At 34.8% G+C, this 20,047-nt stretch overlaps 2 protein-coding genes across 3 annotated transcripts; both read left to right on the top strand.

Annotated features, from left to right (window-relative positions):
• The first annotated feature begins 1,418 nt into the window (after positions 1–1,418).
• LOC107030322 lies at positions 1,419–2,363 on the top strand. The gene has a single exon (XM_015231640.1). The coding sequence runs from the start codon at positions 1,419–1,421 to the stop codon at positions 2,361–2,363; it is 945 nt and encodes a 314-aa protein (XP_015087126.1).
• Positions 2,364–12,562: 10,199 nt separating this feature from the next.
• Positions 12,563–19,557, top strand: LOC107031289 (transcriptional corepressor LEUNIG_HOMOLOG-like). Of its 2 annotated transcripts, XM_015232602.2 has the most exons (19): positions 12,563–12,918; positions 12,995–13,066; positions 13,648–13,745; positions 13,882–13,991; positions 14,084–14,382; positions 14,494–14,560; positions 14,677–14,785; positions 15,574–15,623; positions 15,717–15,728; positions 15,813–15,965; positions 16,893–16,970; positions 17,202–17,384; positions 17,578–17,704; positions 17,790–17,896; positions 18,055–18,204; positions 18,380–18,535; positions 18,634–18,753; positions 18,840–19,037; positions 19,136–19,557. In XM_015232602.2, exons 2-19 carry the CDS (start codon positions 13,035–13,037, stop codon positions 19,277–19,279), a joined length of 2,193 nt encoding a protein of 730 aa, XP_015088088.1. In that variant the 5' UTR covers positions 12,563–12,918; positions 12,995–13,034; the 3' UTR covers positions 19,280–19,557. The 2 variants fall into 2 exon arrangements, with proteins under 2 accessions (XP_015088088.1, XP_015088087.1); XM_015232601.2 differs by having other exon boundaries at positions 15,717–15,965.
• The last annotated feature ends 490 nt before the right edge of the window (positions 19,558–20,047 follow it).

Here is a 20,047-nt window from a genome sequence, read left to right as displayed (position 1 = left end):
TGTGGTTTACACCAAAGAGCGCGAGGAATATGAAGAAAGTGTAGGTTCCTCAAATCATGTTACAATCCAAAATGAGTACGATTCTTTGCCTCAAAAGAAGATTGAGGAAGAGGTAGAAGATATTGTCTCGTGTTGTCATATATCGGTCAATGACAATGATCCTGTGGAAGAGGAAGATGCTAAAGATGCTCCACCAGAACTTGAAGAAGGAGTAAAGATCACAATAGATCCTTTGAAGGAAGTTAACCTTTGCACTGATGAAGACCCGAAGCCAACTTACTTGAGTGCGTTTCTAGGAAGTGATGAAGAAGTCGCTTACATGAATATACTTAAAGAATATAGAGATGTCTTCGCTTGGAGTTATAAAGAAATGCGTGGATTGAATCCTAGAGTAGCGGTCCATCAATTGGCAGTCAAAAATGGTTCTCGTCGTGTTAAACAAGCTCAAAGACGTTTTAGACCAGACTTGATTCCGTTGATAGAAAATGAAGTTAACAAAATCATTGAGGCAGAATTTATTCGTGAGGTCAAATATCCTACATGGATTTCAAGTATTGTTCCTGTGAGGAAGAAGAGTGGTCAAATTCGAGTTTGCGTTGATTTTAGAGATCTCAATAATGCATGCCCTAAAGATGAATTTCCTCTTCCCATTCCGGAGTTGATGATTGATGCCACCACTGGTTATGAGGCAATGTCGTTCATGGATGGTCTTCTGGATATAATCAAATCCGCATGTCACCAAAAGATAAAGAACTCACTGCATTTCGCACGTCAAAAGGTATTTATTGCTACAAAGTGATGTCATTTGGTGTAAAGAATGCTGGCGCCACATATCAAAGGGCTATGCAAAATATCTTTGACGACTTGCTCCATAAAAATGTTGAATGTTATGTTGATGATTTGGTAGTAAAGTCGAGGAAGAGGGGTGATCATTTGAAAGACTTAAGGATGGTGTTTGATTTACTCCGAAGATATCAATTAAGGATGAAATTGAAATGTGCCTTCGGAGTTACTTTCGGCAAGTTCCTTGGCTTTATTGTGAGACATCGAGGAATTGAAATTGATCAAGCCAAAGTCGATGCAATATCGAAGATGCCTGAACCTCGAGATATTCATGAGTTAAAAAGTCTCCAAGGAAAGTTAGCCTACTTGAGAAGGTCATCTCAAATCTAGCGGGGAGATGTCAACCATTCAGTCATCTCATGAAGAAAGGTGCTCCTTTTAATTGGGACCAAACATGTAGCGAAGCCTTTAAAAGTATCAAATCATATCTAGCGAAACCTCCAATTTTGGCAGCCCCTATACCTGGAAAACCATTGATACTCTACATTGCAGCACAAGAAAGGTCTGTAGGAGCCCTGTTAGCTCAAGAGAATAGTGAAGGCAAAGAAAATTATTTTTATTACTTAAGTAGAACAATGACGCCAAATGAGCTAAATTATTCGCCAATTGAAAAGTTATGCTTGGCACTGGTCTTCTCAATTCAAAAAATGAAGCATTATTTTCAAGCTCATGTTGTCCGCCTTATTTCTAGAGCAAATCCCATCAAGTTTGTTATGTCAAAATCTGTCCTTAGTGACCGACTAGCAAGATGGTACCTTCAATTCCAACAATTTGAGATTGTGTACATCCCTCAAAAATCCGGGAAGGGACAACCACTAGCGGATTTCTTAGCAGACCATCCTATACCAAATGATTGGGAGTTAACTGATGAGTTTCCTGATGAAGATGTGATGTTAATTGAAGTTCAACTTCGTTGGAGAATGTACTTTGACGGGGCTGCACATCGCGACGGAGTTGGTGCTGGCGTGGTGTTCATCACTTCACAAAAAGAGATTCTACCATTCTCTTTTACTCTAAAACAATGTTGCTCCAATAATGTCGCTGAATATCAAGCGCTGATACTTGGACTTGAAATGGTCGTTGGCATGAAACAATTACATTTTCAGGTCTTTGGTGACTCTCAATTGGTGATTAATCAACTCTTAGGAAGTTATGAGGTAAAAAAGCCTGAATTGCGCCCTTATCATGATTATGCTCAAAAGTTGATAAGATGGCTTGGGGATGTAACCCTTCAACATGTGCGTCGAACAGAGAATAAGAAAGCTTATGCATTGGCTACTCTAGCTTCAACGCTAACCCTTCCTGATCAAACGCAAGTAACTGTCTGTCAAAAATGGATAGTGTCACCGTCAAATGAGGAAGAATATACTGAAAATAAGCTTGATCATATCGTCGCCATTGTTGAAGCTGCGAAGGAAGATTGGAGACAACCCATCATTGACTACCTATTTTATGGGATACTTCTAGAAAATCCGAGAAGAAGAACTGACATACGTCGTCGTGCACCTCGTTTCCTTTAGTACAAGGATACATTATATAGAAGATCATTTGAGGGTATGTTATTACGATGTTTGGGAGAGGAAGAAGCGATTCAAGCTCTGCAAGAAGCACACTCAGGAGTATGTGGATCACATCAATCTGGACAAAAACTTCACTTTCACATAAAGAGGATGGGGTATTACTGGCCAACCATGGTGAAAGTTTGTTTATATTACGCCAGGAAATGCGATGCTTGTCAATTTCATGTGAATTTCATTCATCAGCCACCCAAAGTATTGCACCCAACCATCGCATCTTGGCCATTTGACACTTGGGGACTGGATATTGTAGGACCATTACCAAAGTCTTCTGGTGGACACTTGTACATCTTGCCTGCAACTANACTTGTACATCTTGGCTGCAACTGATTACTTTTCAAAATGGGCTGAAGCTGTCGCTCTTAAAGAAGTGAAGAAAGAGAATGTTGCAAATTTTATCCGAGTAAATATTATCTATCGCTTTGGCATCCCCCGCTATATAATAACAGACAATGGCAAACCATTTGATAACAAGTTAATGAACAAGATTTGTGATCTTTTTGACTTTAAACAGCGTAAATCTTCTATGTACCGTGTTGCCGCTAATGGTCTTGCTGAAACATTCAGTAAGACTCTATGCAACCTGCTCAAGAAAGTTATCTCCAAATCCAAATGGGATTGGCATGAAAGTATGGAAGAAGCTTTGTCGGCATATAGGACAACATATCGCACACCAACTCAAGCAACACCATATTCACTTGCTTTTGGAGTTGAAGCAGTCCTGCCACTCGAGTGTCAAATACCCTCCTTAAGACTTGCTATTCAAGAAGGGCTCACTGAGGAAGAAAATACTCGATTGCGTCTTGCTGAGTTAGAAGCACTTGATGAAAAGAGGTTAGAAGCCCAACAAAATCTTGAATGTTATCAAGCTCGTCTATCTCATGCTTTTAATAAGAAGGTTCGCTTGAGGTGCTTTCAAGTTGGAGATCAAGTTCTCGCGGTAAGAAGACCAATCATTACTTCGCACAAGTCTGGGGGAAAATTTATCTCAAAGTGGGATGGACCATATGTTGTACAAGAAGCATATCCAAATGGTGCTTACAAGCTTGTTGATGCTGATGGCTAAGGATCGGTCCTATTAATGTCAAATTCCTAAAGATATACTATCCTTGAAGTAAGATGATGCTCCTTAAGGTACGAGCCTAAACTGCATGTCACTCCTGGCCCGCAAGAGTATAAACTGTGTACGGCACAACAAAAAAAAAATCACTCAAATCCCCAGAACTAGGTTGTGACTTGATCCTCTTTATTGAGGTACGTAGGCGCTTAGAACCATATTCTAAGTTCAGTTGCATGAGTGTCAAAAATAAAAAATGTTCCCACTTAAATTCAAAGAAAATTCAAAGCGATATATATTTTATCTTTTGTCTCATCAAACTTTAGACTTGTACGAAGTATTAATGGGTCTATGGAAGGGGAAACCCTTATAAAATATGAATCTCTTATTAGTACGGTGAAAGTCTTTGAATTAGATCAAGTATGCAAATTGAAGTCTTTATATTCTTCGAGTTTATTATTTGAAGTATCAAACTCTCTAAGTATACAGGTTGAAGTATTCAAATCCTCTAAGTATGAAGGTAAGACTTCAAGTATGTAAGTAGAAGTCTCCAAATGCATATGTAATAGTTGAATTCCATGCCTAAAGGTGCGCGAGGTTTGTCCCTTTACACCTTAAGCTAGGCATTTTCACGGGTGTATACTTAAAAGAATCTTTTTAAATTTCAACATGTCTTAAGGTGGACAATATTTGTCCCTTTGCACCTTGAGTTGACCTTTCACTGGTGTATATTTAAAAGGATCTTTAAATTTTTCATGCCTTAAGGTGGACGATATTTGTCCCTTTTCACCTTAAACTGGTCTTTTCACGGGTTTATCCTGTCTCAAGTTGGTTGAGAATTCAGGACCTTGTAACACCTTGAGTTTATTTTCAAGGCGGGAGCGTTACACGGTATCCTATTAAAGTTTCAAGTTGGTTAAGCATTCGGGACTTTGTAACACCTTGAGTTTATTTTCAAGGCGGGAGCGTTACACGGTATTCTAGTAAAGCTTCATGGTTAAAAACTCGGGACCTTGTAACACCTTGAGTTTGTTTTCAAGGCGGGAGCGTTACACGACATTCTAGTAAAATTTCAAATCGATTAAGAATTCGGGGCCATGGAACACCTTGAGAGTATTATTTATTTATTTTGTTAAGGCATGGACGTTAAGCACATTTTTATGTGATAAATCCTTCCATTATGTAGCCTCCGTAAAATATAAAATTTCTTTTGCTGATCTACAAAAAAAAAAGAGGAGGAAAATACAAGTGAAGGAGAGATTGTTACCAGTCAAGATGTTTGAGACTCGGAAGGTATTAAATCTTGAATCTTGGATGTGTTGTAGACCTTCATGTCTAGATTTGGAATCATCAAGCAGATTGTGATTTCGTTGTTCCTACGTCAAGACACGAGATTTTTGTAAGTCACACAAATCTGACAATTTTTAGCATGGCAGAATCTAGAGCTAACTTCGAAAAATCATATAGAAAGATTCTGAAGGTATTAAATTTTGAATTTTGGATATGTAAGAGATCGAAAAGTTGAGTTTCTTAAATATCAAACGATTTATGATTTTGATTTTTCTACAATTAGATATGAATTTTCTACGACGCACATGTCAGGCTGTAAAAAAAGTGACGAATTTTTAGCATGACAGAATCTAGAGCTAACTTCAAAAAATCATCTAGAAAGAGTCTGAAGGTATTAAATTTTAAATTTTGTATATGTTAGAGATCGAAAAGTCCAGTTTCTGAAAAATCAAACGGTTCATGATTTTGATTTTTCTAGAATGAGATATGAATTTTCTACGACGAACATGTCAGGCTGTAAAAAAAGTGACAAATTTTTAGCATGACAGAATCTAGAGCTAACTTCAAAAAATCATCTAGAAAGATTCTGAAGGTATTAAATTTTGAATTTCGGGTATGTTAGAGATCGAAAAGTCTAGTTTATGAAAAATCAAATGGTTCATGGTTTCAATATTTCTACAATGAGACATGAATTTTTTACCACAGACATGTCAAGCTGTAAAAAAATGACGAAAATAAATAAAAAAGGAGGAAAATTACCTTGAGTATGCCCTTTTCGTCGTAGGCTCACAATCTGTAATTGAAGATAAAATTGTGGAGACAATGTATCTATTTATAGATGTCATGTGGTGTGATAAAATCCTTCTCCTAGTTCAATTATAATTTCTTTTTGGCTTGGACAATAAAACATATATATGAATATGAAATTGAGTAGGATTACAATTCCTAATTGAATTATAATTTCTTTTTGGTTTGGGCAATAAAACATATATATGAATATGAAATTGAGGAATCTCATAATTGTTCCTAAATTATTTGGGAATCCATTGTGGTATAATGACACTGTAGACAACAAAATTCGCGTCGACAAAACAATAATCAAGAACGGAAAATTATAGCAACAATCAATTTTATTATTTCAAATGTGAGTGTTACAATCTCTATAATTCCTTTGAATTCGCCTTTTCAAATATAAATTCAAGGGCTTTAAAGCTTGTTCTTGAATCTATGATGAACTTGAACTTGAACTTTATCTTGATCTTGACTTTTATTTGAATTCAAGGGCTTCGAGCTTGTTCTTTAATTCGGTGATCTTGATCTTGATCGTTCTTGAACTTGAATGCTTGAATTCTTAAACTTGTAGCTTTGTAGAGAATTAAATGGTGTTTGTACCACGGAGTTTCTCTAGCTTCTTGTTTAGAATTTTCTGTCTCTTTTCTGAATTATGAGAACCCCTATTTATAGTTTTAGAATAGAGGAGTTGCAATTGGAATAGGATTCCGTTCAGCCAATCAGATTTAAGTGACATAGCATTTGGGCTTTATGGAGAGGGCTTGTCATCTTTGACACATGTCATGATTCTATTGGTTTTCTTATTTGACTTGGCATGCCACATCATCTGCACACGTGGCGCCATGATCGGCTCTCGAATGAGATGAGATTGGGTTAACAAATTGGGTCCATCCAATGTAGGCCAAATCAATTAATTTAGACGAATCTCGACAGATTCGTTCAAATTTCTGCCATTTTTATGAATATGTAATTAAAGATTAAATAATTTGTAGTCTTGTTTTAAGCATGAAGTGTTGTTGACTAATTTATCCTCTTGTTTAAGGTAAATAATATTTGCTATAATCATATTAGTGAATATTTTGGTACCTAATTTGGAGCAATAATTTTTCTTTCTATTTATTTCTTTGTATATTATTTATTGATTGCCATAAATGATTCTGTTTACCTTAATTAAAAGTAGGATTGTTCTCTTACTCGTCCATATTTGGAAAAATAATATTGATTTAACTTCATCATTTAAGGAAAAACAATATTACTTTTCCTAATTTTATTCTTGTACTATTAGATTTCTTACTTGTTTATATCTGGTAAAAAAAATATTTTTTTGGAAAAATCTGATTTGGCTCTCCTTTGAAATAAGGAAAATGTAATATTTATTTGATTCCTTAAAATATATCATTTTCTTACTAATCATGCTCATTATTCACTATATAAATAGAGACAGTCCTCTCATTCTTCACTCACTTTTGACATCCTAACATTTCTTACAAATATACCAAAATATATTGCTCCCTATTCTTGATAAGAAAAAAAAAGAATTCTACTAAAGTTTGGATCATCCTTTGTGGTATTGTTTTGTTGCTGTTTCTGTGGAGATCTTCTTAAAAACACCTATTGCTCATCATTATTTCTGCTTGATTGGTTAGTAATTATTTTATTATTTTAAATTTCGTCTTGCATTATTTATTAGAATAATGTGTATTCGAAATAAATAAAGGAAACACTAAGGTCCGTTTCCTATCCCTCCTTCCTCTATGTGCTTTGATATGACTATGTGTTTGCTTTGAATAATTTTGCGGTTCTGCCCATACAATTTATCTTCTTATATAATGTTTGCTTTTGTTATATTTATATGTATGTGGTAGTTATCCCTTCTAGTAGGTTTTGAACTTAAAGTATAAGATATTAAAGAGTTCTCAAGAAGATAATTTTGGACGGAGCTATTGTTTATTTTAATGTTGTATATTTTGTTCATTTATTCTTTATTTTGTCTTGTAATAATTTGTAGACTCTCAAACTCGGGGGTATATGTGCTAATTGTTTCTTTTCATTTTAGCTTAGTTTATTTGTTATTTGTAATTGCTCAAATCTGTCTATGTTGCTTAAATCATAAAAAATGCAAGTATCTTAAAATATATCTTAATAATTGACTTAAAATCAACCATGTTTATAACTTGATCACATTAATTAACTTGTCGTGAATATGTGTCTAAACTAGCTATAACTGTGAAATCTTATCTCACATACCAATATTATTGTTAAAATTCAGAAATTGACTAATAGTAATTAGAAACCATGCCTATAACTCTTATTATAATTTTAAGCATGTTTTACTTAGAAATCATGATCATAAGGATTATTTTTACTTTGCATATTATTCGGGGTTTAGAAAATCATGCATATAGGATTCTGAATCTTATTATCATTTTTTCTGTAGAAAGTATGCCTATAGGCTTCATATTTAATTTCATCATATTCGATTAGAAGTCATGTCTGTAGGACCTAACTAATGAGACAGTAAGAATTAGTAAATCCAACGTGACAAATTTGTTTTCTAATAATTTCCAACATGCTAATTAGTTAAGCAGATCCTAAATAACTTTGGTAGGTCAGTAATCATCAACATGTTAATTAAGTAGAAATTATGCCTATATGAATATATCTATTGCACGAGAAATAGAATCAAGAGATTAAAACAAATCTACCTTTTCTGGTAAGATTCTTTGGTAATTACTTGCAGCATAATTATTTTTTTGCATGTTAAATAAAATCAATCAATTATTTTCAGCATGTTACCCTGAAATAAAATAAATTTATATGTGACTATTTTCTGAATATGAATTTGAGTTTTTCAAGACCAATCTGCTCTGATTAAAATCTTTCGAAATATTTGATTGTTGCATTTAAAAGACTGCTTGACATTAAATATATATTTTTCATTTATAATCTTTGCATTAATCAGATATTGTCTACATTGATGTTTTGCCCCTTTTTTAAAAAAAAAATGTTTAAGATTAAATAATTTTGTCTTGTCAAAGTCACTATTCAATCTTTTATTTTTCAATCTTTGAATTGGATATGACTTTAAAAATTACAATAATACTATTTTCTAACCTATAGTTAGTGGAAAAGTATAAGGAAATTACGAGGTCTAATTTCAATTTTTAAATTAAGCCGATGAGTCCCTTAGAGTACCATCTACTTATGATTTTTAAAATTAATTATCTGTATGTAAATATTTATGTACTTATGTGTGAACTAAATCTTTTAAATCATATTCAAAATATTAACTATTATTAATATTGACCTCAAACCAAAATTATTTCTATGGTGGAGGAGCGTGATTAACAATATCGTGGTATCATCCCTATAAAGAAACAAACAGTTTTTTTTTAAAATCTTTTATTTATAACTTGCTCAATTTTCAAAACTTTATTTTTCGCACATCTTATGCTTGTTTTGGGTAGCATAATAAATAAAATTGAACTATCTTCTATATCTATTTGTGTATATTCTGTCTTCTTGTTTAGCTCTTTATTAATTGCTTAATATCTGTTCAATATTTATTTATCACATAGTTTGCATGCTTAAATATTTAATTAAAATAATAATGTGAGCTAATTGTTTGATATTTGTTGTCATTTATTTTGATCACCTAGTCTCTCATGTTTAAATAATTAAATAAAATAATAATGTGAGTTAATTGCTTAGTATTGGTTTAAAATAATTCCCATATAACCTTGCATGCTTCATTAATAAAAATAATAAACTGATATTTATTGATTAACACTATGTTATCACCTAGCTTGACATGTTAACTAACTAACTAAATAATGAAGTGACCTTATTTGCTACTTGTAACCCCCACAAAAATTGCATGAGATACGGTCGGGACCCACATTTATGTACCTCGAGGGATACCTAACATCTTTCCCTCGAGGTAATTTGAACCCTTACCCTGATTCTCTTGTTCGTTCACATTACTTAGACTTAGTTAGGTTAGATAGGTGTCCTAACGCACGTTAATTTGTTAAGTGGCGACTCTTCAAACCCAAATCCCAAAAGAGTTATTAGGTTGTGCATCAAAACCCATTTTAAAGGAAAAAATGAGGTGCGACACTTCCTCATCAAACAATTGGGCACTCCAACTCTTTACCCTCACATGGGTCTTGTTCCTCATCTTTAACACCTTTCGGGGTCTTTCCTTTACAATTTTTGTCTTGATTGGTCAGTGTCGGGTTAAATTGATGGACAGTTTCGAGGGGTAGGGGGTGGGTGTGATAGTAGGATTAAATTGATCCTCCATATTGTTCCCCAATATCCCATTATGGACAAACTATCTTGCAAGTCATCATTCTTCCTTCCGACCTTCCCATTATTTGACTCACACTAGTAATCGCCCCCATGATAGATTCCAAAATAACCTTCCCTTTAGGTGGGAGCGGGGGTTTCACTTCTGGTTGCCATGGTACCTAATAATTAAGGCAACTCAACAAAACAACCAACAACGTTACGTTAGTGAAAAATGAACTCACAATCACTCGTGTTTACACACCTTTGGTTGCCTCTCAAATTGGCACGACTAAGGTTGAATATTGCTTCTACTAGCTTGATCACAAAGCTTCAAATTCTACTCTTGGCTGGAATGAATTCTCGTTTTTTTAAAGAAAAAGACTCGATCAAAGAAAAATGAACTTGAATCAAGAAGTTAACTACGAAGTAAAAATGAATAAAAGCACTAGATGAAATAACACTAACAAAGAAGTGAATTCAAGAACCAATGATCAATAAGTAGATCAATTACGAGTTGAAAATTAGTTTTGGAATCTTGAGAACGAATGAGAATAAAATAAAAGAAACTAAGGAATTAGAACCTGAGATTAAGAGCGTAAAATGAGTTTTCGATCGCCAATGACCTATTTTCTTTGCCAAAGTTAAATTTCAGCTCGTCAATTTGAAGTTTGGATTGCTGAAATATACGGAAACTTGAGGCAGGTTGGCTATCTGGGAGACAATTCGGTGGAGCGCCGAGTGGACTTGGCGAGTAAGGCTTAGCTCACAGAAAGTTCCAGTGTCTACCAATCTAAACAGGGAAACTCAGTGACCACACTGCCCAAAGGGCGATGCGCCGAGTGGACTTGGCGAGCAAATTTGAGCTCGCCCAAAATTCTAGCTCACTCTCCCGAAGACCTCCAAATTTGTACTCTTGTGGTCTCTTCTGCAGTTTTCCTTTAGTCTTTACCCCGTTTGGTAAATTTTCTCTTGTACAAACACATCTCCACTTTCTCTTAGGATTAAACTCCTTTTTTGAACATTCCATCTCTTTGAAGATTTGAATATTCTCAAGAACTCAAGAACAAGATAAAGACCCAAAAAATAATCCTAGATAATTTTAGCTCAGAAATTTTATCAAAAGTGAGATACAAGCTCTTCTTGATATAAGGAACAAAACCCCAATACTTTTTGCCCTTCAATTCCTTGTCAAAATCTATAGATTTCAAAACCCATTTGGACCTTCTTCAAACTCTTTCAAATTTCAACAGTGGATTCTTCAATAGGGCTCCAAACTCTTTCAAATCACAAAGCCAAACTCAAATAAGGTTAGAGAACAATAATATAACGTTAGAAACTACAAACAAGACTTAAATCAAAAAAAATATTTTTAGGGTTTTCTTGGAAAACGTTTTTGACTCTTTTTTTGTAATAATCCAAGACTAGAATTTGTAGGAACGAATCTAAGCGTTGCTCTAATACTAAATGATGTGGTTCTCAAAAGGAAATTACGAATAAAATGCAGAAATCAAAAGACAAAAAGTAAAAACAGATAGATAGACACACAAAGAGGAAACAAAACACAATCGAATGGTATATTAAACACGAGGACCTCAATTCATTGATCCTACAATAACACCTAACTCTTACGACGACCTCAAGGGATTTGGATTCACCTTACAATCGACGTTTCTAAGCAATATTCGACACAAGCTTTACCAAGCTCAACACTCATATAAGAGTTTTCAATTTTCAATATTCAAAATAGTCTAACTTTAAAATGAACCCAAACTAGCTATTAATGGTTTTAGATAAAAAAGGACCCAAAGATGACAATGGGCGAGCCAAGTCGGGCTCGCCTAGTGACTCGGCGACTCACCCTTTGGTTCGACGATGGTCCTGCTTCTAGCCATGTTCGAGAAATTTAGGTGAACTGGGGTCATCGCCCAAGCCAATAGGCAACGCGCCGACTGGTTCCTGCTCGCCAAAGTGACAGTGTTGTCCACTTCCTTTTATTCACTTCCCCAGCGATCTTCCATGCTTGTGAACCACTCCTTGCCATCAATACAAGCTCAAGAACTTTCATAATGAACAATTTTTTCAATACATTGAAGTTCCCAAAGCTTGGCTATGAGAGAAAGGTTCTTGAGATAATCTAAATTGCATTATTTACCCTCTGCATTAAATACTTATTCACCAAAACATTATTCCAGATATAATACTGAACACCATTTAATGAAGGATTTGGTCAGAAAAAATTTAGTCAGAATGATATTTTACCTATATTATTTTATCTTTTTAAATACTTTTACCCTTTATCTTTTAATAAAAAAGGAAAAAAAGATCAGCTTATTTTGAAATGAAAAAAATGTCATAAACTTTTTCAATTTCTGGCCAAATACTGACCAAATTTTCTCGCAAAATTCTGATCAAATTTTATGGTCATTTAGTATTAACCTTAGTAGAGATAGTTTGATAAATTACTTATATTAATAATTATTTTTAATAAGTGTATCAAATTAAATAGTAATAAGTAAAAATGAAGGAACAAGTAAAAAATTATTATTATTTTTAACAAGTAAAATAATAATAATTTTTTCTAGTAAGGAAACAACAAATGTGTGAAGTAGTGTTGTTTTAGGGAATCAGCGGATCACATGTTAAAGAAGCAACAGTTGTTACCGAAGCTAACACTAGACCTATAATAAAATAATGAGTTAAAGCTTCTCCGTAGCTAAGGCTCGGATAGTTACTGGACAAGCCTGTCTTGATATTTTTTGTCCTCTTTCTCTCTCCTCTTCAAAAGTTGAGAATTTTTTTGTCAAATTCTTTTGTTTTAACTTCATCTCAATTGATGAATTTCATCTACTTCAATAATTAAATTTATGTACGAGATAATTGGAATGAATAATCTTCTTTTATTTATATAGTGGATCCACTTGTTCAGTGTTTGACTGATTAGTGAATCTAAAACAAGGATTTTATTGACGGAGATCTTGATTTTGTTGTTATTTCTTTGTTTTTGGGAGCTGATTCTTCTCCATGAAATCTGATTTTTGATCCGAAATGCTGGAATTATTGTAATTGGTATAATTTATGTGAATCACTTTCATTTCTTTTTTAAATTGTGGTGACTTGTCTAAAACTGTGTTTTTGCTTGCAGCTAAGTGAAATCGCGAGTCGATTGTGCTGTTGTTTGACTAATGGCGCAGAGTAATTGGGAAGCAGATAAGATGTATGTACCAAATTGATTCTTCTTCTTTTTGTTTTATAATTGTGTATCTTCTTTTTTACTTTTGATTATGAGAAGATTGTAAGATTAAGGCTCCGCCTCCAATGCATAGAAGGAACAATAATTTCTACTCACTCCGTCTATCTTTACTCGTGGACTATATTAAAAATAGTTGTCCAGTTTGAAAAATCAAAAAAATAATTTACCCTTTTGTGTCTATTTTACCGAATTAAATATCTAATATTATTCTTGTTATTTATTGTTTCTGAAGTCAAGAACTATTGTTGGATAGAGGGAGTAGTTACAGGTGCATAGTCGGGCGGGGGGATGAGGAAGGAAGATTACTCCTAATTACAAGGAGTGTTGGATGAGGATCAATTTATCTAATCCTCACTACATTAAGGAACTTCAAAAGATTACAATTTGTTTACTTGAAAGAAATTACATTTTTTTGACAAGTTAGAGGATAAATTGTTTTGACTTAGCCGAAGAGACAAATTTTCAGGATGGGGATATTATTTGTTTTCATCTGTACTAATGTTGATTTTCGCCCTTATTTTTTGGCCTCTTGTTAAATTTTCTAGGCTGGATGTTTACATTCATGACTATCTGCTGAAACGAAAGCTGCATAATTCTGCAAAAGCATTCATGACAGAAGGAAAGGTTGCTACTGATCCTGTAGGTAATGATGTTAGATGATGCTTTACGTTTAAATTTCTTTTGTTCAAAGGGTAGCCATCTGTATAACTTTCGACATGTTTTATTCTTATTTCTTGATCGGAATCTATGTTTTGATCTTCTGGTTCATACTTTTATAGCTATTGATGCACCTGGAGGATTTCTTTTTGAATGGTGGTCTGTGTTTTGGGACATTTTCATTGCAAGGACAAATGAAAAACATTCCGAGGCAGCAGCAGCGTACATAGAGGTTTGTTGAACTTAAGCAATGACCCATGACACAAATTACTTAAAAGAAGCGTTACACATTTCATACCAATTAGCATTTCCTTCTATTTTTAGACTCAACAAATGAAAGCAAGAGAGCATCAGCATCAACAGCAGTTACAAATGCAGCAATTGCAACTGATGCAACAACGAAATGCACAGTTACAGCGAAGGGATCCAAATCATTCCCCTCATGGTGGTCCTATAAATGCTATCAATTCTGAAGGTATGATGGGGCAGCCATCTGCCAGTGTATTGGCTATGAAAATGTACGAGGAACGAATGAAGCATCCTCAGTCCATGGACTCGGAATCTTCAGCACTTATTGATCCCAATAGGATGGCACTTCTAAAGTCAGCAACTAATCATCAAGGGTATGGTTGGTGCAACTGTTCCATATGTTATTGCATTATTTTACACAACACATAACTATTTGTTGCATGCTTTGAATCATTTGTATCTCTATTTCTTCTCTGTTGATTCAGCCAGTTGGTACAAGGAAATTCAGGGAACATGTTGCAGCAAATACAAGGAAGGCCTCAGATGCCAACTGTAACTGCATGAGCTCTTAGTTCTAGATACTAGACAGGATATCTCTTCTTGGTTCAATACTTGGTATTTTGTCTTCTTTTACCAAGCTAATGGCGATACGTATTTCAACTATGTAGGATATTAAAGGGGAAGTGAACTTGGGTGGCACTCACAAGTCTTTGCCCATGGATCCTTCATCAATTTATGGGCAAGCGGTTCTTCAGTCAAAGGCTGGTCTTGGTGCAGGTATTACTACAAAAGACTTATTTTCAGCATAATAAATAGAGATACATATTTCGATTGGCATTCTTTGTCCACCTATTACTAATAATTTCAAATGGAAAATATATCCATTATCATAAAATGCACTTTTTAGTAGTGATTTCACCTAATTATCTTTGTTTATCTTTGATATGATGTATGTTTTTTTCTGAAAACCTGCTCATCTTCCCGTAAGACACTTAATCATGTGGAGTTTTATGGAACTCCGTTCATTGTCCTTCAAATCTAAGCTCTTTGAATTGTTGAGTGATATCATGGATAATTTCATTTTTTGCTGTTTGAAGTTCACGACAAATTATTAAGCATTGCTAGACTATTTATAAAGCTTCTTAAGGTTTCTACTTTCCCCAAAGACACTGTCACTGTACTTGGAATCCAATTCTTTTTATTTTATATTTATGATGTTTCACGTTTGGTAATTGTCTGTATCACATCTAAAGTTTCATTCATCTGTCTTTAGCAGCAATATATTACGGTTTATGGGTGGAAAGTACTGGAACTGGTCTTCTTTATGTGAGCACAAATGTATTGTCTTTCTGCCTATTTCTGTTTATTGGCTTGTTGTAGGATTTCTATTTTTCCAGCTCAACTTTCATGAAACTCTCCTTTTCCTATTGTCTCATTTTCTCTTTTTGATTAGTCTGTTTAGTTTTTTCCTGTCTTTTCTGAGTACTTGTATGTCAATTATATTGTAGATGATCTTACTTGGGCAATTTAGTCGTTATATTTACTGATTACTCCTTGTTCTTCAGGGTTGAACCAAGGCGGCACTACTCTACCATTGAAGGGTTGGCCTTTAACAGTAAGTTACCTAGTACTTTTGGTCATCACTGCTTTTAGTATATTGAATTTTTGACGTGTATAGTCGATTGCTTTGCTCATATCATATGTTCAGGGAATTGATCAGGTAAGGCCTAGCTTGGGTTTGCAAGTACAAAAACCCAACTTACAGACCCAAAATCAATTTCTTTTGGCATCACAACAACAACAGGTCTTAGCTCAAGCTCAAGCCCAAGGTAACCTTGGAAACTCACCTAATTATGGGTTTGGTGGATTACCTAGAGGGAACTTCAACGCCAAAGATGGTCAGCCCCCTAGAAATGATGGATCCATTTGCTCTCCAGTACAGTCGAATTCCCCAAAGGTTAACTCGAATCTCCTAGAGTCCAGAATAGATTTTGCTTTTGCGCGTCAACTATACTATCTTTTTATCTGTTACACTGCACAACTATTCTGAGGCTTAGCCATTTTGTCTGTAAATGATAATGTCTGTTTCTGTCGAAGGGTTTGTGTTAATTCAGGGGCGGAGCTACCGTATCGGATGGGGGGTTTGACCGAACCCACTGGCTTTTCCGTAGACCCTATATTTGTTTTAAAGAAAAGAAATAAAATGTATATATTATATTTTTTTCCTGCGAACCCACAATCACAATGAAACGATTGGTCCAACAGTATTTGTGCACCCAATAAATTCGTTTGGCCCCCACTCGAACAGGTTACTCTGATACAACATCTTAAAAGACATTCAAAAAAGTTAAAACCCAATTTTCTTTTTTTTCATCAAAAGTTAGGGTCTAACTTTTATTGTTAATCTAACTGTTACCGTCTGAAATCCAGCCTCCGCTATGTAATCTTGTCTCTCTTTTCATTTTTTCCATACTTGTTTGCTTTTAGATGGTATGATTATCTATTCAAAACTTGGTTTTTTATCTTTGATTCTAAGGTCATCCCACATATTGATAATTTATTATATTAAAATAATTGTTGTTTGCTTTTCAAAATTTTAACTTTTGTTGGCGGGCAGTAATGGTTCAAGATTATAGTTAAACTAGTAAAATATCTATTTTAAGTGCCAAAATATTAGTGGTGAATTTAATAGTTGTAAGCTCACTTAGAACAATATTGAAGATTATAGAAAAAATATTCAAAATTTGATGCTTGTTACTTTAGGTTAAGATCAATTTAGAACCCACTGGTCTGAAATCCTGGCTCCACCTCTTTGTGTTATTTCTTACAATCCGTATAACGGCTAAAGTTTAAAGTGCTTATACTATATACCTGTCTTAAACAGATGAAAATGTCCCAAATGCAGCACTCTTCGTCTCAACAGCAGGACCAGTTGCAGCAGCAGCAGCAACAACTGCAACAGGTTAGCTTAAGGAAAGCGTAAAAAAAACTGTTTTTTTATCTGAATTTTGATATCATCGAACTCATGCGCTATCAACTTTTGTTAACAAGTGATATCTGTTCCTGCCTTGCCTTCTTTTGCTGCAGTTGGAAATTTCCATTCTTTTTCCTTTTTAGTGTTTTGGTTTCCTGAAAAATAAATTATCTAATCAGTCCAATGAGTAGTTCATCCAGATTCTTACTTTTTTCCCAGACCAACAGAAAAAGGAAGCAACATTCGTCTTCGGGACATGCTAATAGTACTGGCACTGGTAACACAGTTGGCCCTTCACCAAGTTCACCACAATCAACTCATACCCCAGGTGATGGAATGTCAAAAGGTTTGATAATGTATGGAGAGGGAACTGGCGGAATTGCATCCTCTACAAATCAGCTGGTAATTCTTTCAGTTATTCATGCAAATGTTTGTTTGCATTATTTTTTTTCTAAATGTCTACTTTCATATCTGTTAATGAAGTATTTAGTTTCCATATAAATTCACAGTTTAATATGCTAATTATGCCAAGACCTTGAAAGTGTTTTTTACCATCTTAAATCGTATAATGCTCAACGTGACTTCTATCGTACAGGATGACTTAGAGCCTTTTGGAGACATTGATAATGTGGAATCATTTCTGTCACAAGACGGAGGAGATGGAAACATCTATGGATCATTGAAGCAAACTCTTACTGAGCACAAGCCTGAAACTTCAAAAGGTAATAATCTCACAATTGGACTTGTAAAAGCTCTATTCTGTTTCTTTTTTGTTGCAAAATTATAAACTTAAACGATTCATCTCAGGTTTCTCCTTTGGTGAAGTTGGTTGTATACGCACGAGAAATAAAGTGACTTGCTGTCATTTCTCATCAGATGGGAAGTTACTTGCTAGTGCTGGACATGACAAGAAGGTAGGCTGCTCCAGAATATCTAATGTCTTTAGCATAAATAATCGGATTACTGTTTTATTTCGTTCTATGATATGTGATTGTAGGTTCTATTCTCTATTTTACTTCATTATTCATCTAAGAAATTGTAAATTATGAAACATTTACTATGTATGCATCAGGCTGTTCTTTGGAACATGGATACTCTACAAACAGAGACCACGCCTGAGGAACATCAGTACTTGATTACAGATATCCGCTTCCGGCCTAATTCTTCTCAACTTGCAACTGCTTCATTTGACAAGTCTGTGAGATTATGGGACGCAAGCAATGTAATTATTTTTATATTCCTTATTGGAACTTCAGATCTTTTCATTTTTTTGCCTTTTTCTTGTTTGAAAACTCCGAGATGTAGTTGTAAGGCCTTAGCTACAGTTGCATTTTTCAGTAAATCAAATGTTAAACAAATTCATACTAAATAATCCGTTGCCGAACTTCTATTTGCAGCCTAGCTATTGTTTGCATGCTTACACGGGGCATAGTTATCATGTTATGTCGTTGGATTTTCATCCTAAAAAGAACGACCTATTCTGTTTCTGCGATAGCAACAATGAAATTCGCTACTGGAGTATTAGTCCATTTTCCTGTACTCGTGTGTCCAAGGTTTGCTTTTAAATGTAGATTACTGTTATGTATAAACCTACTTTGCAGTAGTAAATTCGTAATGAGCTAACATCGACTTCATTTCTCTCTATTTGTAGCAAGGAGGAAGCGCACAAGTGAGGTTTCAACCAATGACTGGGCGTTTGTTGGCTGCCGCTTCAGATAAGATGGTTTCAGTCTTTGATGTCGAAAATGACAGGCAAATTCATTCTTTCCAGGTTTGTTTTCGTGCTAGCTGACTTTGAGTTTATTTGATATATTTTACCTGTCATTCTCGACATTATATATCGGTGTTTGCTTATAGGGGCATCCTGGAGTGGTGAACTACCTGTGTTGGGATCTCAATGGTGAGTTACTGGCATCAGTCAGTGAGGAGTCTGTCAAAGTTTGGTCATTGGCCACCGGTGACTGCATTCATGAGCTAAGTTCTACTGGGAATCAGTTTCACTCGTGCGTTTTTCATCCTAGTTATCCTGCTCTATTGGTGATTGGAGGAATGAGGGTAATTGCGTTTGATAGACTACTTCATATTCATACACTTTTTACTGTTCAGTGACAATGCTCAACACTTCACTGCTATTTTCTGAATTTATGTTGCAGTCTCTGGAGCTGTGGGACATGGTTGAGAACAAAAGCATGACGGTTCCAGCACATGAGAACATTATCGCTGCACTAGCGCAGTCACCGGCGACTGGAATGGTTGGCTCTGCAAGTCATGACAGTTCGGTCAAGTTATGGAAATAGAGGAGGACAATTTCAAGATTTCACAAAAAAAAAATAATATAGATATCTATAGCTCTTATTGTTTTTTATGAAGAATATCCATGTCTGTGGTTGTTATAGTTAACATTAGAGCGTGGTTTGCCGTTGCGAAAGGAGTTGCACAGTAACAGATTTGCAAATTTTCATGGTAAAATGTACCGTGTTTCTCCTAGTATTGGATAAAACGGATAATGAACATTTTTAATACCTCAAATTGTCACTGCTACAAGAGTAAAAGTTTCCAGTTTGGTGCAAATGAACTGTGTTACACATGTAGAGTTGTGTTCAAAATCATTGTTATCGAAATATCCTGTAGGGAGTGCTACCCCTCAATGGACCCTATTAGATGTGAATTTGGATTAGTCAAACTCGTGGACATAGGATGGAAAAATCAACTTCATTTCCCAAGGTTATCGACTGTCATACCAACATGCTCCAATGTTACATTGATCCTTCATTTGCTTTAGGTACTCGTGTGGAACGGGTCCAATAAGAGAGGCATTTTGTGCAGATCTTTCAAATATTGAGGAAGTGGATGGGGCTATGCGTAAGATGAACAAGGTAAAAGCAATTGAGCCCAGACGAAATCTTGATCGAATTGTAGAACATGAGCCAGGCAGGCTTGGATGACTCAATAGATTGTTTAATGTCATTATTAGGACAACAAAGATATCCTAAGAATGGAGGTGGAGTATGATGATCCAGTTGTACATCAATAAGGGTGATGTTTAGTATTGCAATAATTATAGA

Source organism: Solanum pennellii, chromosome 9 (genome assembly GCF_001406875.1).
Source record: "Solanum pennellii chromosome 9, SPENNV200".
Taxonomy (NCBI): Eukaryota; Viridiplantae; Streptophyta; class Magnoliopsida; order Solanales; family Solanaceae; genus Solanum; species Solanum pennellii.
This window is presented reverse-complemented; position numbering and strand designations above follow the sequence as displayed.